Source organism: Megalops cyprinoides, chromosome 8 (assembly GCF_013368585.1).
Source record: "Megalops cyprinoides isolate fMegCyp1 chromosome 8, fMegCyp1.pri, whole genome shotgun sequence".
Classification (NCBI taxonomy): domain Eukaryota; kingdom Metazoa; phylum Chordata; class Actinopteri; order Elopiformes; family Megalopidae; genus Megalops; species Megalops cyprinoides.
The window spans coordinates 14,248,355-14,265,768 of NC_050590.1; the positions used below are offsets into that span (position 1 = coordinate 14,248,355).

General features: G+C 38.6%; 1 protein-coding gene across 1 annotated transcript; it reads left to right on the top strand.

The window, feature by feature from the left end:
- Window positions 1–8,612: 8,612 nt before the first annotated feature.
- On the top strand, window positions 8,613–15,936 carry tppp3 (tubulin polymerization-promoting protein family member 3). The gene is made up of 4 exons (XM_036535699.1): window positions 8,613–8,679; window positions 12,340–12,538; window positions 12,703–12,856; window positions 15,643–15,936. Exons 2-4 carry the CDS (start codon window positions 12,351–12,353, stop codon window positions 15,832–15,834), a joined length of 534 nt encoding a protein of 177 aa, XP_036391592.1. The 5' UTR covers window positions 8,613–8,679; window positions 12,340–12,350; the 3' UTR covers window positions 15,835–15,936.
- Window positions 15,937–17,414: the final 1,478 nt, after the last annotated feature.

The window sequence follows — 17,414 nt, forward strand, 5'->3', positions numbered from 1 at the left end:
AGATGCAACATACAAAAACAAAAAGGAGTGGTCCTCTGAGGTGCATTTTTGCACATCGGGGCTAGATTAGTTAGATTATATATACATTTTACTTGTGAGTTACATAAGAAATTACAAAGAATGCTTTTGCTTAAAAAGAATTTCCACATCTTTATTTTTAGTGCTATAACTTTAATACTTTGATCACCTACCACTCAAGACAAGAATATCTCAGTCCTTATGTTTCAGAGTATAGTAATGATGGGCTTTAGGAGTTTCCTATGTCAGAAGATCCATCATAGCCCACAAAGACGGATTTGCAAGCCAGATGGATTGCGGAATTCATCATTATTCTGTGTCCTGGAGAACAAAATAAAAGATGTGTGTATCTAGTTTTCAGCTTTTCAGGATGTTCAAAACCTTGTGGGTATGTTCCCATCCATCTTCTGTGCGGCCCCAGTTTTATTAAAGATATAAAACATTTTCACATACATGCATCATACAGAGTTTAAAGGAATGTGTCCTGACCAGACTGATGCACTTACTGATGCAACTTGTATTTGCTATCGCGTTTCCGTAGTAACATCACTTGAACGTCTCTAGAAACTGGTCAGCGGTTGTTATCTTCATGGTAACAGTTTAAAAACAAATGCGGAAATCATAAAGAGTCCTTTTGATGCTTTTTTTGCAACAAAGAAAATAGTTTTGTATATGGTATTTTAGTTGGTGACTACCCAGTGGGTTTTATGAGGACACTCGTCCTTGTGTTATGCAATCATCAAGTTATTCATCTTCCCTTGCAGCAATGGTGGTCCATGGCCTGTATTACCAACCTTTGTTCTCCTGAAAAGCACAGAGGTGGACATCTGTTTCCTTTCATTGCCATGTCTCTCCATCTGACACTCATGATTAGCTAATAATGACCAGTGATGAATGTTCTCTGGAGAGGGAAACTAAAAATGTTAAAAACAAAGACTAGCCATTTCAAGCTAATGACAAGGCCAGCTCCTTCTACCCATTAAAACTCACCACCTTACCATATAAACATTAAATGATAAAAGTGTGCTGGAACAGAACCAAAGCTGATTTTTAGCAACATCAGACATCAACATCAAGTGAAAATCAAACCCAGAACTTTAAATGTGGAAAATTTAAAATCAAATTAAATATGTAAATAAGCAAGCCCTAGTAACCTTTGTCTTTAGTAGAGCAAGATAGTACTGTTGCATGTGCTGTCACCTTTCCGCATGATCATCCTGTAAACTTTGTGATACAAGAGGGTGTTGGTATGACATCACTGCATTGCGAAGCACACCCAGTGGTTGGTGTCAATTCTTGGAGGGATTGGCTTTAAGTTGGCTACCATCCTGACTCCTCCTTTTTATTTGCTTACATATACAATGTTTTAGCTTTTAAACCCAGATCATTGTATTACTTTCCACCTTTATTTTCAGTGTAAATCAACCACAACTAACAAAATAAGCAATGAATACCTTCTTTTAATTTATAAGAAGCCTTAATTTTCTATATGAATGTATACAATAAATGTTAATATATGTTTAATTTTATTTTATATACAGTACACCATAGTGGTTTTACTAAATAGTTAAAGAACTGAATGCATATTTTCCAGCCCATTTAAAACACTGGCTAAATTCAAACGCTTTTCAAAGCCATGCAAGAAAAAAAATTATTACTTATTGTCACTGAGCATATTCTAAGGCCTTATTGAAGGTTATTTTGTGAAAAAAGGGACGGAATTGGACTCCATCTTCTCACACGTCTACATGCCTGCTACTAATCCAAGAAAACAATCCTGATTATTACTGTATTGCAGCCCAGAGGCACACACAAATGTGGTTTTCTTCTGCAAGAGGTTGCCACTCCTCAGAATGAGTTTTTGTGCATGTCAAAAGTTATGTCTGTAAAGTGAAGTGGAGAAAGGTTTTTGTCAAAATTATATTAAATTCTATAAAATTATGAAGCTTCATTAGCTGAACATATCAGCCTGCCTTGGCGCTAACACGTGTTGTGTGTGGTTAGGCACCTTACTAAATCTGTTATGCAGCTTAAACTCTGTGTTTGCCTGTCAGTTATTTTTCATTTTATCCTCTGCCTGTGCAGATATGTTCTAGGACAAAGTCCCATCATGATTGATTATGTTACAGAAATTTCATGTTGTATCTGGTTTTTGTATGGCAAAGTTGTTCCGTAGAGTGCTTTAGCGTAGATATCTTAATGTAAATTCAAGGCTCCATAGCCTTGTCAAGTTTTGGTAGATCAATCCAGATCTCCAAGGTGACAGCTTTTCCAGCCTGAAGTCAGTCACACTAAGGTGGTCCTGGCAAAACAATGCTATATTCCCAAGCAAATCTGATATAGAATATGGGGTGGTCACATGATGCACATAACTAAACACCTCACAATGTAAATCAAAATACAAAGAAATCCACCGTCCCTAAACCCCACAAGACCATTTGCATCAAACTACTATTCTATAAATCTGAATACGTTATTGACATTCTAAAACAGTGATCATCTGGGGTGGAGATTGGCTTGAGATTGTTCTGTGCAGATTGTCTCTATACATTTTTGCTTGTAAAAGCAGTTGTTGAGGCAATCAACTTCTCACCTTGGTGGTGCCATCCCCATTGTCTCCAACCAAACTCTGAGCAGTATGCATAATTTTCTTTTATTGTCTATATTCAAACGATTTTGCTTTAACAATCTGCTCAATCACCATTGAATTTCAGCAGCATTAAAAAAACAAGAATTTACAAGGGATTTGTTGCTTTAGCCATACATAAGCAAAAGTGAAACCAGATAAAATGTCAGACACCCTATACTATTGAACTCCTTAAGAGAAAATATGAAAGTTCAGTTGAAAATGTATGACCACCAATGCATTGCAAAAACAAGTATAAAATCTTTTCCTAGCACACTCACTCTTCTTTCAGCAGAGAAACCATAACTTGTTGAGAGACTTGTTGAGAGGTCAAGCATTGTTGGTACTTGTCCATAATCAGAATGTACATCAACAACCTATAAGAAGATAAACACATGATTTGGTTCTCTTTAATTCATCTAGCACCAATATTTTTTCATAGTCTAGCCAAATAGACACCAAACCATTAATCTACCAGGCCTCTGCTTCAAACCTGCCAACTCCTCATCTGGGATCTCTTCTTCCCCCTCTTCCCAGTTCCTGTTACTATTTTTACAGGATTGCTTCTCCTGGGGTACTGCCCTCTCAGTCACTGCTTAACCGTGTAGGGCTCAGTTTAAAGGTGTACATTAGATGGGCCTTTAAGGAAACACCACATAAAGCATAAAAACAACTTATTCATAAGCAATTTACTCTGTAAAGATTTGCTAAAATAGTTCAAACAGCGAATTCATTTTAAGCCAAACCTTTGGCAATGACCTCACAGTTGTGTGCCGCTGTCATGCACCCCTTGCCAGAGGTACCTGAGGACCAAGTAGATTGACCATATTGACCATTGACCATTGGCTTTAGATTGACCATATTGACAGTGTCTTCCTTTTTTGAATGGTCTTCCCATCTAACTTAATAATTTGTATGTTTTATTCTATTCAGTACCTTAGCTGGTCCTGACCATTTAAGTGCTAGCTTTGATAAAAAGTGGTCTTAGGCTATAGAAAGGTAATCAGATCTACCTCTGAGAATTGTGCATTTCTCTGACATCCATTGCATTGTGTGGCTTGTGGGGTTTTCACAGCACTCACTCTCTGTCTATCCTCTTTAGCTAATCTCTGCTGCCTTCCCAGAAGGTTACATGCAGGATGTAGAGGCATGGGTTCTTTTGCCACAGAAGAGGATAACATGTTTGAGGGTCCTGTTAATTCTTTCTGCAAGGTTTTTTTGCAGGTTGTAGCTAGTGGTTAGTTTTTGGATCACTCCCTACCACTTAAAGAAATCAGATAACAGCTTTTTTTTAATTGTGGTCCCCTATCAAATATGATAAACTGCAGTCCTCCCCATCAGGTGAAGATTTCTTCCTTACAGACATGGTGGGCCCTGCTGTCCCTGCATGGAAAGAGTTCCACCCTCATGGTATAGTAATCCACCACTACCAGCAGGAGGTTGTCACCGCTTTCACTTCTGGAAAGTTGCCTCAGGAAATTCATGCTCAGAATGTATCTTGCCTCTTCAACTTTGGTAGGCTGGATCAGACCAGAGCGTTTCATACTGGGCTTCATAGAGGGCTTTATATTGATGAAAGATGGTACACTGTTTGAGGTAAGTACACACGTTTTTTCCTACTGATGGCCACCAAGCCACCTCAAGGATTCTCATCAGAGTTTTCACTCATTTGTGGTATCATCCCAGAAAATGATCATGTTAGTACAGGAGAAATCTGGGTATCATGTTTTTTGGAACAACAATTTGAGAGTCTCTGTCTTCCATGGTTATCCTCCTGTATAGCAGTCCTCAATGCTCCTCAAAACCAATATGATCTAATATACTGCTCTGAGTCTGCTTCCTTCCATAGCTGGTTCACGTCGTCATTGTTGGACTGGGCTCAAGCAATTTCAAGGAATGAACTGGGCAGGTCAGCTGGGAACCTAGGAGACACAGCAACACAGGAGGCTACTGTTGCTGATAACTGTGCCACTGCTCATGAGAGTGTCAGAAACAACATTAAGACATCCTTTCCTGTAAAGAACCTTAAACTGAAATAGCTGGAGGTGAAACATCCAATGATTGCACATGGATGAGGTTTTGGGACAATTAAACTCCCATAAGAGACAAGTACAGTCTGTATGCACCTCAGATTTCATCCCCTTTAGGTAATGTTTCCACTTCTTGATGGCCCATACCACTTCCACTTCCAGACAAATATAAGGCAGTGTCACAATGCTGGAATACTGCCCCACATCTAGTACTTTTCCTTACAGGTATATCAGCATTGTCCAATCTCAGCATTGCAACCAACTCCACTGTCCTTGGACCAAAACATTAAGAATGATTGCTGCCCCTTTTTGAGACTGTGTGAGAGTATGTATTCTATCTGTCAGTCCTTTCTGAACAGCCAAGTTTTCATATGTACATTTGTGAGAAGTGTTGATACCTGCAGCACAATGTGAAGAATGAAAAGTCATTATAAAATGATGGTGATGCTATGTTTGTATGGACAGTGTTTCTATTATCTGTTGGCAAGCAATGTCTCAGCCATTAAAATAAAAATGAGCAGCAGAAACCATGAAATGTGCCAGAAATAGGGCCTCCAATATAATGTCTGTCTGCAGCAGCTACACTAGGGAATTCTGAATGTATCCATTCACCCCTCTACATTCTGAATCTCATGGCGTTTTAACACGGGGTGCCTATGACGTCAGTGACACTGAGATGGGTCATTGCCAGATAAATTAGTTGGACATTGTCATTACCTTTAGGGAGATGTTCTGAGTAGGTAGAGCAGGAATTCTCAGATCTGATCCTGGAGGGCTGCAATCCGTGGTTTAAAAGTGTAGAATTTTTCACACTTTTTAGTGCTAATCACAAAACAACATACATACGCACGGGGGTTAAGCTGGACACGCCCACACCTGATGGTCTGTCGAGGTGCTTCAATGGTATAGGTGGTCAGGGTCTGCTAACAATCTTTGATAAGGACATGCTGGAACACAGAGCTAAAGCTATGGCTCTTCTTTTTCTTGTTCACCTCCATTCTCTTAGGGGACGCCCTCCATCCTCTGGCTCAAGGTTGAAATATTCACACCATTGATGCCAACTCTAAATGTTGAATCAGTAATGACAGCTACCAGGGACAGGTGACTACAGACTCAGGGTGGGACACACTGCAGTGACTACAGGTGATGTTTGGCCAGCAACAATGTTTGACTGGGCCATTGCGTGTTTGTGTGCCCAGGTTAACTCCCATAGTTGACTTCATACCACCCTGGTGCAAACACACTTGATAAAGCAGTTCACTGTGTTTTGTATGTGTGTGTACAGCAACCTGGTGATGATCCTTGTGCAAACATTGTGCTTGGCTGTCAAGCTAAAAAATATTTATGGCACTTTTAGCTGTGCTGTACCATGTCTTAATTATTTTCTTTCTGTGGAAATAAATCTGCATTGCAGTTTGTGGTATTGATTCAGTCCATTGCAAACCGGAGCATTGTTCAGAATTTTGACTCACAAGACTGAAACTTGAACTCATGTGACTCTCATGATTGCTGTAGACTTGGCCGAAGAGAAATGGTTGGTTTGGTCTTGGCTGTAGCATGAACAAGTATCTGTTTCCGAACATGTGACAGGAGTAATAGTGGATTTTACTCCAGTTGCTGGATCCAGCTGAATTGTGTGTGAACACACTCTGATTAGCCTTGGAGTACACAACAGGGTGATTCCCCTCTAGACAGTGCTAGCATCTCCTAACCTGTGTGTGACTGTTGATATAACTAACAGTGTGTTTTTGTGTGTTTGTGTGTGTGTGTGTGTGTGTGTGTGTGTGTGTGTGTGTGTGTGTGTGTGTGTGTGTGTGTGTGTGTGTGTAGATCCTGCACTGGAATATTTTTGACCCTGATTTCACATATAGCAACTCTCAAAGAGCATGCCAGGGCACAGCAAGCAGCCAGTAAAGGGCTTCCAGGACTTTAGGGCTCTATTAACAACTACCTCTTTTATCAACCTTCTTAGTTCACCACAGTGGATAAACAATCACTTCAGACATGCCTGTTCAGTTTCCTCATAGTGTGGTGTCAGTTCATTCAGGTCTACGTCTAGTGTTTGAGGTCTTTGGTGCACTTTGCTGTGGTGTAGAGAGACGGAAGGAGACTTTTCAGGAGACATTTAAGAGATTAACACTGAGCATGAATGATTTTGACAAATGATATCTAGCCTAATGTGTCTTCTGGCTGAAATTAAAAGTACTTATACTTCACAGAAGCATAAATACATCAAGTGAAAGGACAATGCATTAAACAGCTGTGATACAGGTGGAATGGCCCATGTGTTCTCACTTTGATATTTCCAGTCTGGCAGTGCCTGTAGAAGCTAACATTTAAATATGTTTTATGGCTCCACTCAACACCAGTGCACAGTGTTAAAAGGCAACAGAATTACAGACCTAAAACATGAAGCCATGTTTGGCAACAATGGAAAATACCTTTATATTTCATATTATTTTTTATTGCTATTTTGCTGGTACTTCTCATTGCAGAAGAGTGGAGATGACTCTGCAGTAAAGGAAAACTGGGCTCCGGTCTCCACACCCTGGAGGTGAGAAAAATCGATTCATTTTTTCCTGTAACCTTAAAAAAATACAGCTGTTAGAGGACAAAAAATGAGCATAAAGTCCAGGATTTGTTTATAACATCACAGACCATTAACTTGCAGGAAAGATTCCCATCCTTTCTGAAATCTAATTAGGTCCAGGGATAATTAGAAATACATTTCTTTGTTACATCAGATGCACTAGGTCACATTTGGCTTGGGGTAGATGTTATGGTTCATGCCCATGTGTTTAAACACTGCTGATCCTCACTTAAAGAGAGGGAAATGGGGCGGGGGGTTGGAAAATCTAACGGCATGATGACACAAGCGGTGCCAGGCAGTGGATGAGTCTAGTGCTGACCAGACACAGCAGTCACCAGGCGCCGAGCATAGCGCCACCCTCAGGAGAAAAGTGGACCTGACACATAGGTAAGTTCCACTGCTGGAAACCTGTAAGACTGCATACACTGCTTCTTACCTTCTCAGGACTCTAGTGCTGGTTGATTTCATTTATTTTCAGAATTTTTTTTATGTTTTCTCACAATGCCTATGTATGACCTCTTTAAAACCTTCTGACAAAAATAAGATCTAAGCAAAGGAATCTTCTGGACTTCAGCCATCACTCATCTCAAGGTTTGCTTGGTTTATTCAATTAGATGTTGATTCATGCAAAATGAAGATCCATAAAGTTTTATATCTTATCTATGATCATATGAACTGCTTTCATTGGTCATTCTTTGTAATAATTTTGTTGATTGTGAATTATTAATAATTAGCATTGCAACAATTCAAATTATAGCAAATTTCTGATACAATTCAAACAAGAACACAGTCATTATTACAGAGGAGAATTTCATCTCACAATGCAGTATTTCACATGTTGATACTGAGGTTTTGAGACCTATGGAAACCAAAAAAAAAAGTGATTTTCACGCAATGACCATTGTATTCAATTTTTACATCAGTCTGGGAGACACTGACCACCACTAAAAAGGGTTCAGTCACAACTGCAGCGCTGACCACCTGTCCTAATACCACACAGACCAGTGCCTGGTCACATCTCCCTACGCTCACAGACCCAGAGTAGCACATGTATGAATACCACAATCCCTCTGCTCACACCCACGGCAACTGACAGACCCTGCAGGCTCTTAACTCATTGTGAAGGTGGAGAGGTTCCTGTCCACCTTTTATAAGTGCACAATCGGCACTCATTAGTTATTTCACTAAAGAAGCTATACTGCCTGTCTGATAAATGAGCCTGGTCACTTGGTTGCAGAGAGAGATTTTTCTCTCTCTCTTTTATTGCGCTCCCTTGATGTTAAACAGGATGTCTCTATGGATACAGGGATAAACAGAAGATAACAAGCCTTCGGCCTTTAAAGCGCATTTCAGTTGCGGGGGACGCAGGCAGGCAGGCGCAGCGCACACAGACTCAGCGGAGGTGCTTCACAGAGGTAAGAGGGGCAGATTATTAGGCACTATACAGTCTGCTCTAGGCTGTGCTTTCCCCACACTGCCCTGCAAAGAGACACACTCTCATCAGCAGCTGGCTGCAAGATTCCAGAACATGCATGCAATGCTCCACTAGAACCTGTCTTTTTCTGCTTGACCTCAGTCTGCTGAAGTTTGGGTTACTTTTCATGACCTGCTTTGAATGTGTGTTTTTTTTCTCCATTAAAACGTTTTGGAGAGGAGAAGGGAATGAGAGATATTCTGTGTGCCTGAAAAGACTGACCATGCACCGGCATCTGCGTGTTATTACGCTGCTGTTATGGCATCAAATTGCAGATACTGAAAGTGATATGTTTAATTTTCACAATGTTACTGTGTATGTCAAAAACTTCTATATGTAGTGAGTATGTGATGATGCATTTATATCCATGTGGTCTATTGCACGAAATACAGTTATGCATATGTGCATGCATATTGTTTTAAACATAGTGGCATCTGTCATTATATGAACATAACGGTAGTAGAACAGTTGATTAGTTTGTGTTGGACGTTGGAACAATGTGTCATGAGTAAAGCTTGAAAAATCTTTAAAATTTCTTAATTCATTAATTGTTTAAATAATTGTTATTATTGTTATTCTTGGTATAGTACTGTTTTTAAAAAATGAATGCTGACATGGTTTAAAATGTTATTTTCATGCAATGATGCCTCTGCAATGGTACTTCTGCATTTTGTTGAAATTTAAGACTCACACAGATGTTCTCATTTTAATTTTTTTTTTCAAAAGGTCTCTTGCAATGATTTGGTCATTTGTTGATACAAGTCTGAGATTAATGAAAGACACTTCATGAAGTGTTAAGGAGTGTTGGAAATGGAGACTCATCTGGATTTAACCTGTGATAATGGAGTGACATGTAATGTCCAGTAATGTTCAGGGTTAAGATGATCTGGCAACAGTAATTTATTTTCAGTGTTTCATTTAATTCTGCAAAATGTTTGCACATGGAACTCTGACCTTTGTGTAGTTTTTGTATATCTAAAAAAACACATTTCCAATTACATTTTAAAGAAAATTATGAACTATAATCAGCATGTACATATTTACATATGAAATTATTTCATAAGATACATAATATGCAAAATATTGACTTTTTTTAGGATTATACATTAGGTACATCCATCAAACTAAATTTCATTTAAATCTGAAATCAGCAATTTCAGACTAAATTTTAAGATCAAATAGTTCCCCTGAGAACAGCATCAAGATGATTCCAGTAAAACCACCAAATCTAAAAGCTTGTCACCATTGGTTATGGTGATTTATATGCTGTTTGTTCTATGTAGTTATGATCAAAAATCTAAACGAACAGATATATCTCTGCCTTATACGGAATGGATTGATACCCCCTTGATGGTGTTACATGCAAGTGACAATGACTGAAATCAGTACATATAAACACCACAATCTAAAGTACCTAGAAACTACTGACATAATGAACAGTAGAAATCCAACCCACATAGATTTTTGCACATTATAATAAATAGATTTTTTTTTCTTGTGCAAGCATAATGATGAAAATTAAAACAAAATCAACTCTTTCTAAACTCTGGTTTCAGAATATATAGCAGTAATTGCAGAGTGTAGTTTATATTTATGAATACTGACACTCATTGCTGACTTTTGGACTCTGTGTGGTCAAGAAACCAACCAAGATGCTAGTCCTTATAACCAGATTTTCATGGATAAATGGGATTTGCATTCATGTGTGGTGCTTGACATCCCACAGCCAAACCCAACAACTGCAGCCCTATAACCATGGCATTGCTTATACTGTACATCTGGAAAGCACAATCAGGGGATTATCACTAGCCCCGTGGTTGAGTGTGTCTGATTATTCTCTTGGCGCCTAACAATGGTTTCTTTATTGCAGCATAGTAAGGAAATTACATTCACACGTTGCTGATTCAATAAATCGTGTGGCAGATGGGTTATTTCCGAACACACAACCGTTCTGGCTAAAAGTGTCCCAAAAACATCTGGGCATTGAAGAGGTGCATTGGGTTGCGCCATGAGAAAGTAAATGTACTGCAGCAAAAGTGTTTTGTTAAGTATGTTCACCATTTATCAATCAATCTTTTATGGACCTATTCATTATGGGGGTTAATTTATACACTACCCCATTTCTAGAAAGTTTAATTACATCCTATTTCAAGCTCCATTTTAATAAATGTGTTATGACAAACGAGTCCTTCAAGAGAACTGCCTTAGGTGGTGTTGAAGGAGGAGAGGCTTCTTTAAGGAACAAGTACTCCCACTGTAATAGTTTGGGCATTTTCTTTTCCTCACAATGTTTCCTTTCTTCTCCTGCATAGACTCCAATCCCAGCACACCCACCCATCCCAGTAAGAAAGTACAGTGCAGATGGTTTAGGAAATACTTTCAACAAGGAGGTCATATATGCTCATGCAAACACAACTGAAAACAACCCCAAGGCCACCCACTCTTTCTCTGGCAGTGTGCACACATCACCATCTGAAGAGAAATTCTCCAGAACAGAGCTTTTTAAAGGGCTGTTAAGAAGCACACAAAACATTATGCTTCTGACTAGATACAATTTATGAACAAATGGAGTAAACCAGGATGACAACAAATGTTAGAATTACGATTACAAACATTGTCCATTAATTACTATCAGGCAATTTTCCTTCTGAAAAATTTTGTTCATGTGTTTATGCATACGTCAGCTCCATAGTAAGGAGGTTTCCATACCAATGGGGAGGAGGGGTTGGGCGGGTTAGGTCACCATGTGTTGAACATTCAGAAGAGGCACTGAGAGGGCAAAGTCATGTCTAACAGTCCTTAAAGCACTTCACTCTACAATTACAGACCTGTAAATTCTGCAATTTTCACATCAGCCCTGCCCTTTTGTTTCTCTCTGGTAAATAAACATTATTATGACAAGTCAGATTAGTGCACTACCTCATGGCTGTCTTTTAATCACAGTTAGGTTATTTCAGACATTCGCAGACAAGCATTCCAACCACATTATTCGCTTTTGGCAATGACAGCCATTTGTGATGGCTGCATGAAAGACTGTAAACCTTAAAGGCCTAGATTATTAGACTATAAAATGCTTTTCAAGAATGATCTTAACAGACATGCTCCGTACTCTCTCTAAAGGTGCTGTTTTCCATCACAAAATGCAGATCTGTGTTTTGGAAGATGTCATTTATGGAAACATAATAGAACGCACATGCACACATACAGTTGCCTACAACTGCCTACACTGCCTCTCTTTTGGGGTAGAATCAAGAATCATCAATATAGTCATGCAACATTGAAAATTAAGTCAAAGTGTTTGTATAAACTGGGTAAAAATGTAATTTTCTGTTTTAATTTTGTCTTTGATTTGCATATGTCATAACTGCAAGTATTTCTGACATAAAATAAAAATATAAAATGTGTTACCTAAAAATTTATGGTTCTCTAAGATGCATATTATATCAATGATTAATAACTGATATATTACTGGCAGCTACAGTAAGAGTTTTAATTACATCCATATCTCTTCTAGTATTTCAAAAGTAAAAGAGACATTCATATTGTGGATGTGGTCCATTTATTTGACCGCATACAAAACGTTTTCTCAATATTTTTTCAGAACATCTCAGGATGGCAGAAAGCACAGACATGACGCTTCTTATGGACTCATTTAAGAAGTTTGCGATCCATGGAGACACCAAAGCCACTGGCAAGGAATTGAATGGGAAAAACTGGGCCAAACTGTGCAAGGACTGTAAGGTCATTGATGGAAAGAATGTCACCAGCACCGATGTGGACATTGTCTTCAGCAAAGTGAAGTAAGTTGGAATGACACCAATTATTGAGAAGATCAAAAAGTCGCCAGGCATCGTTTCCTATGAAAGAGATCCCTCCATAGCTCCACACCATGTGTCACTACTGTATGATTCTAGTTGTTATGATGGGGATTTTATTATGCTATTTTTTTTCTTTAAATGAACAGAGCAAAAACATCTCGAGTCATCACTTATGAGGAGTTCCAGAAGGCTCTAGAGGAGCTGGCACCAAAAAGGTTCAAAGGTCAGAGCAAAGAGGAAGCACTGAATTCCATACACAAACTGATTGAGGGCAAAGAACCTACCAACGTTGGTGTAACGGTGAGATAACATTAGGTTTATCTATACACACACCTACAAAGCTCTGTACAATGTGCCGCATGTTGTAATGCCATAGTATGTAGTGTATATTATAGAAATGATCATTTCCATAGTCGCAATTATAGTAAACACTTAAAGGGTAATTTTCTTTAAGATCTAGAATTTTATTCATATTGTAATGAATGTACACTTGATTCCTAACTCACTGGAGCAGTTTTTTTTTTTTTTTTCAAATTTTCACATGGGCCTACAAAACATGCAGTTGGCTGGTGTCTGAAGGCGTTTGCTTTAAGCATAGAATGAACCCATATAAGAGGGAGGCACAAACAACATCTTACTCAGTTAAGCACTCAAATCAAAAGACCTATCATGTAGGTAGCATGTGATGGGGAAATGAATCAACTTTATTAAAGTTAAATCAAATGTTGTCACCCACTGCTATGCTCTATGTCCTAAAGCTGCATGCTGTACAGGCACAAAAACAACTTCCACAAACTTTACTTGAGTTGGAAACTGGCTATATCATTTGCCGACAACAGCGGCTGAGCAAGTTGGCTTCTTTCCACTGGGCTTAGGGGTAGGAAGGTCATCCAAGGTTTCCTGTTATCACTGCTCTCAGGCATGCTGTGAATCACCAGATGCCTGCAAGTTGCTCAGATGACATCAGCGGGGTACTGCCTATCCTCCAATGAGCACCCACTCCACTGTAGTGCGCTGTTTGACTTATAGTGTAAAAACAGCCATTGACTGCATGCAAGTATATCAGAGGATTGGATTTTTCTGGCTTTCACACTGCTGTGCAGTGGTTGTTGTCAAGAAATGAGCCTAATATTCAGCAGGCAATTCCAAAATAGAGTTGCATAAAGAGGAAAAGTATAAAATGACAAGTGGCTGTACAATGTCCACTAGCCAGTAAAAATATTTACTATTCGCTGTAAAATTGATGTCTCTCAGAATTTTACAGAAACAAATAGTAAGTCTTCTGCCTGATTTTCCCAAATGCACTAAATGGGTGCATTTGCTCTGCCAGTCAGTACAGGCCTGGTATACCGCTAAAATGGATATAAATTCAAATTCCAGTACAACACAGCCTAGCTGAGCATACAAAGAGTGTACCAGATCCACATCTTAGCAATGCTTTTGAAGAGTTGTACTTACTTTAAAACCATGTTTGCCCCTTAAATGTGTAAGGAAATGTAAAAATGTAGTTAAGGTGTAATACATATTAATCATAAGGTCTTTTAATGAAGTTATCCTTTATATCTTATAAATATCTTTTTATCTATTTATATCTTAAATACATGTTGTCAACACATTGGCCAATTGCAAAGTACCAATTTACGAAGATTAGCAATGGTAACTTATTTATAATTGGCTAATCCCCATGTTACTCTAACTCACTGAAAAGTTCCCGAGAAGACCAGTTTAAAATGAATTTGATCTATTTTTACAGCAGCAAGTGAGATTGTTACCGATTGCTTACAATTTAAATTTTATGTAAAAATGTCTTTGTCTGAGTGAACAATAAAGTCAAGTCTATGTCTGATGTAGGTTGCAAATAGATTATTGTACATAATCAATGTTTCTGAAACCAAATCTTGCCTCAACAAGCAAAACTCAATATACCATATTGACCTGATGGCATCCCAGTTGTTACTTTTATGATTAACTTTCTGTAACTTCATTTGTGTGAGCATTTCCCAAAAGTTGTCTATTCTGTATGGATAGGCAGGTATTGTAGCACAGTGCAAAAGCTGACCATTAATAATGGGGAACCTCCACTTGAATATCTGGAAGGTCTCATCAGGTTTTCTTGAAGTGTACATTTTCTATCTCAGTTTTGTTATACTGATTCCTTATTCCTTACGTTATACGCTACTGATCATACGTCTGCAGATGCAATGACTTGTGCCGTCCTGGATAGCAATACACTAGTATCAATGTAATTGTGTGTGAGGTCACAGCTATTGCTATGTTATGATCCTTAGATGCCTCCTTAGATGCTTTTTTTTCTACAGTGCATTAAATAGACAGATGTAGATCTGGAGATTGCAGTTTTCCCAAATTGAATTCCACTTTCTTTGTTCTTCTGTACCTTCCAAGCTCATATAATGGTTCTAACAGACAGTTAGATACCAATTCTTTGAGCTATGGCTATTGCCATGGCAGTGATATCTGATGATATATGATGCCGATGGTACTAGAGAGTTGAAGGCCTAGAGAAAGTGTCACATGCAAGCATTATGTGTGAGGAATGTAGTAATGGAACCCTGGCACTAAGGAAGAGCACTGAATAAAACACTATCCTGTCGTATTCCTGCATGTGTGTTAAGTACATTACAGGGATGTGGCTGACATCCGTACCACATTATTACAGTGAAAAAAGCTACCATAGATTTTCCAAGCTGGCACACCCCAATCCACCACTCAAACCGCAATATGACTATTTTGTTTTGACTATTCACATTATGGTTGTTGTTGACTTTGGAGGCTGCAGCTTGATTTACACAAACTGCCTTGGCCTAAGTGTCCTTTGTTCTTTGTTCTTTGTGCGATGGCCACGCCTACCATTTTCATTTGTCAGTGTATTGACTTTAGGTAACATGGGACCTTCCAGGGTCAGGCCAGGTCAAACATGTTTACTGCGATATTACTCAGAATTCCAGTCACATTTATACAAATGCAATTACTTATTTGCATTGCATCACCTCGGTTGTGTATTATTGTTTTCACACTCAATATAAGTGACTGTATGTTTCATGCACACCCTGATTTATATCTTTCAGAAAGTAGCCAAGACTGGTGCAGTGGACAGACTGACAGACACATCGAAGTATACAGGTTCCCATAAGGAGCGTTTCGACGAGAGTGGGAAGGGGAAAGGCAAGAGCGGTCGTGAGGAGCTGGTGGAGAACACCGGCTATGTGAGCGCCTACAAGAATGCAGGAACATACGATGAGAAGACCAAAGCGAAGTAGGCTCCAGGAGAGACCCTTGGCTACAGAGCATTGAGGGAGACAAGCTCAACCTTCAGCACTTAGGTCTGGACCCAAAGTACAGCCCAGCTCTTTACGATGGTGCCGTGGTGCCCTGTGACGAATAAGGCATGAAGGAATAGTTGCCCTCTGATCTGCATCAGCTGTCCCGCTGATGCATTTCGGTGTACTAATCATGATGTTTAAAAGCATTTCTAGGAATGCACAGTGACAGAGCACCAGTGTGAACAGATGAGGGCATCGGGGTCATTTGCTCATGATAACATTAACAGATGAACTTTGCTTTTTTTGTTATAAATGTAAGACAGATTACAAATGTAAAAAAATAACACACCTCATTTATTCCCTCTTTGCCTAATTCAGTGTGATTATTCCAAACATAAATGATTACCTGAAAAGTGCAGTTAATCGGTTGTCCATTGCAGGTGCTTTAAATGAAAAAATACTCTTGATTCCTCAACATGTTACATTGTACAATTATTGCAACATGACGTGTTATCTGATTGAGACTGATAATCATTTAACAACTGATGCCATTAAAAACAGTTTTTTGCATATTGTGGAACATTTCTGCTGTGCCCCTTTGTTGAGACTTCAATAATAAATTGTTATTTTGATGACTGTGTCATAAAACTATATGCTGGGTAAAAGAGAGAACTGAGAACACTCCAGACACAGCATTCCATGGACCTTTCATTAATTCAATGTATGTTTATGAGGTTGTTCACTTACTAACATGTTCTATTCAGTATACAACAGTTTACATGTACAAACTCTAAGGATACATCTGATATTTTGTTGTTGTTTTTTTTTTTTTTTTTTTTTTTGCTTTACAATTCAGAATGTTATTCATCTCTTTGTATTTCAGAATTTGTATTTTCTCTTTATTTGCCTTCAGTGGGAGGAGAAGCTGTACTAAAACTGGACCAAAGATGCATTTTGATTAAAGTTGCCTTTGAAAATAAAGCAATATAAACATCATATTACTGGTGGGGTGTTTAAAAGTTGCTCTTCACTGATTTTCAAATTGTGAATTTTTAATAATGTGTACTGTGGCGGGAAAAAATGTCACAAGAAATTTGCAACTCTCATTTAAAGTGAGTGTTACACTAAAAACAATAAAACGTGTAATGCAGCAGGATGATTAAAAAAATCCTGTTTAACAATTAAACAAAACAATTTAACAGTTGTCCTTAAAGAAAGAAATCTTCCCAGTTATGCAACAACTCTATCTGATGACCAGATAATTGATTTTACACATAAGGGTGAGTTTGTCAACCAGCTGTCTTTACTCTTAATTTTTTTTGGAGGTTTTTACAGATTGCAGCAATCACAATTTGTCTTGCATGCCTTCCCCTTCCTCTTATTCAAGTTGGTTGGACACTGGCAAGAAAAAAAAAAAACAATTTGTATTGTAGTCCTTTAGAACTGGCAGACCTCCACAAAGACATACACACGCACACAGACACACACACACACACACACACACATACATGCAGACAGACAGCTGCACAAAGCACTTCAGAATAAAAGGAACTAGTGTGAGTCATTGTAGCTCCTTT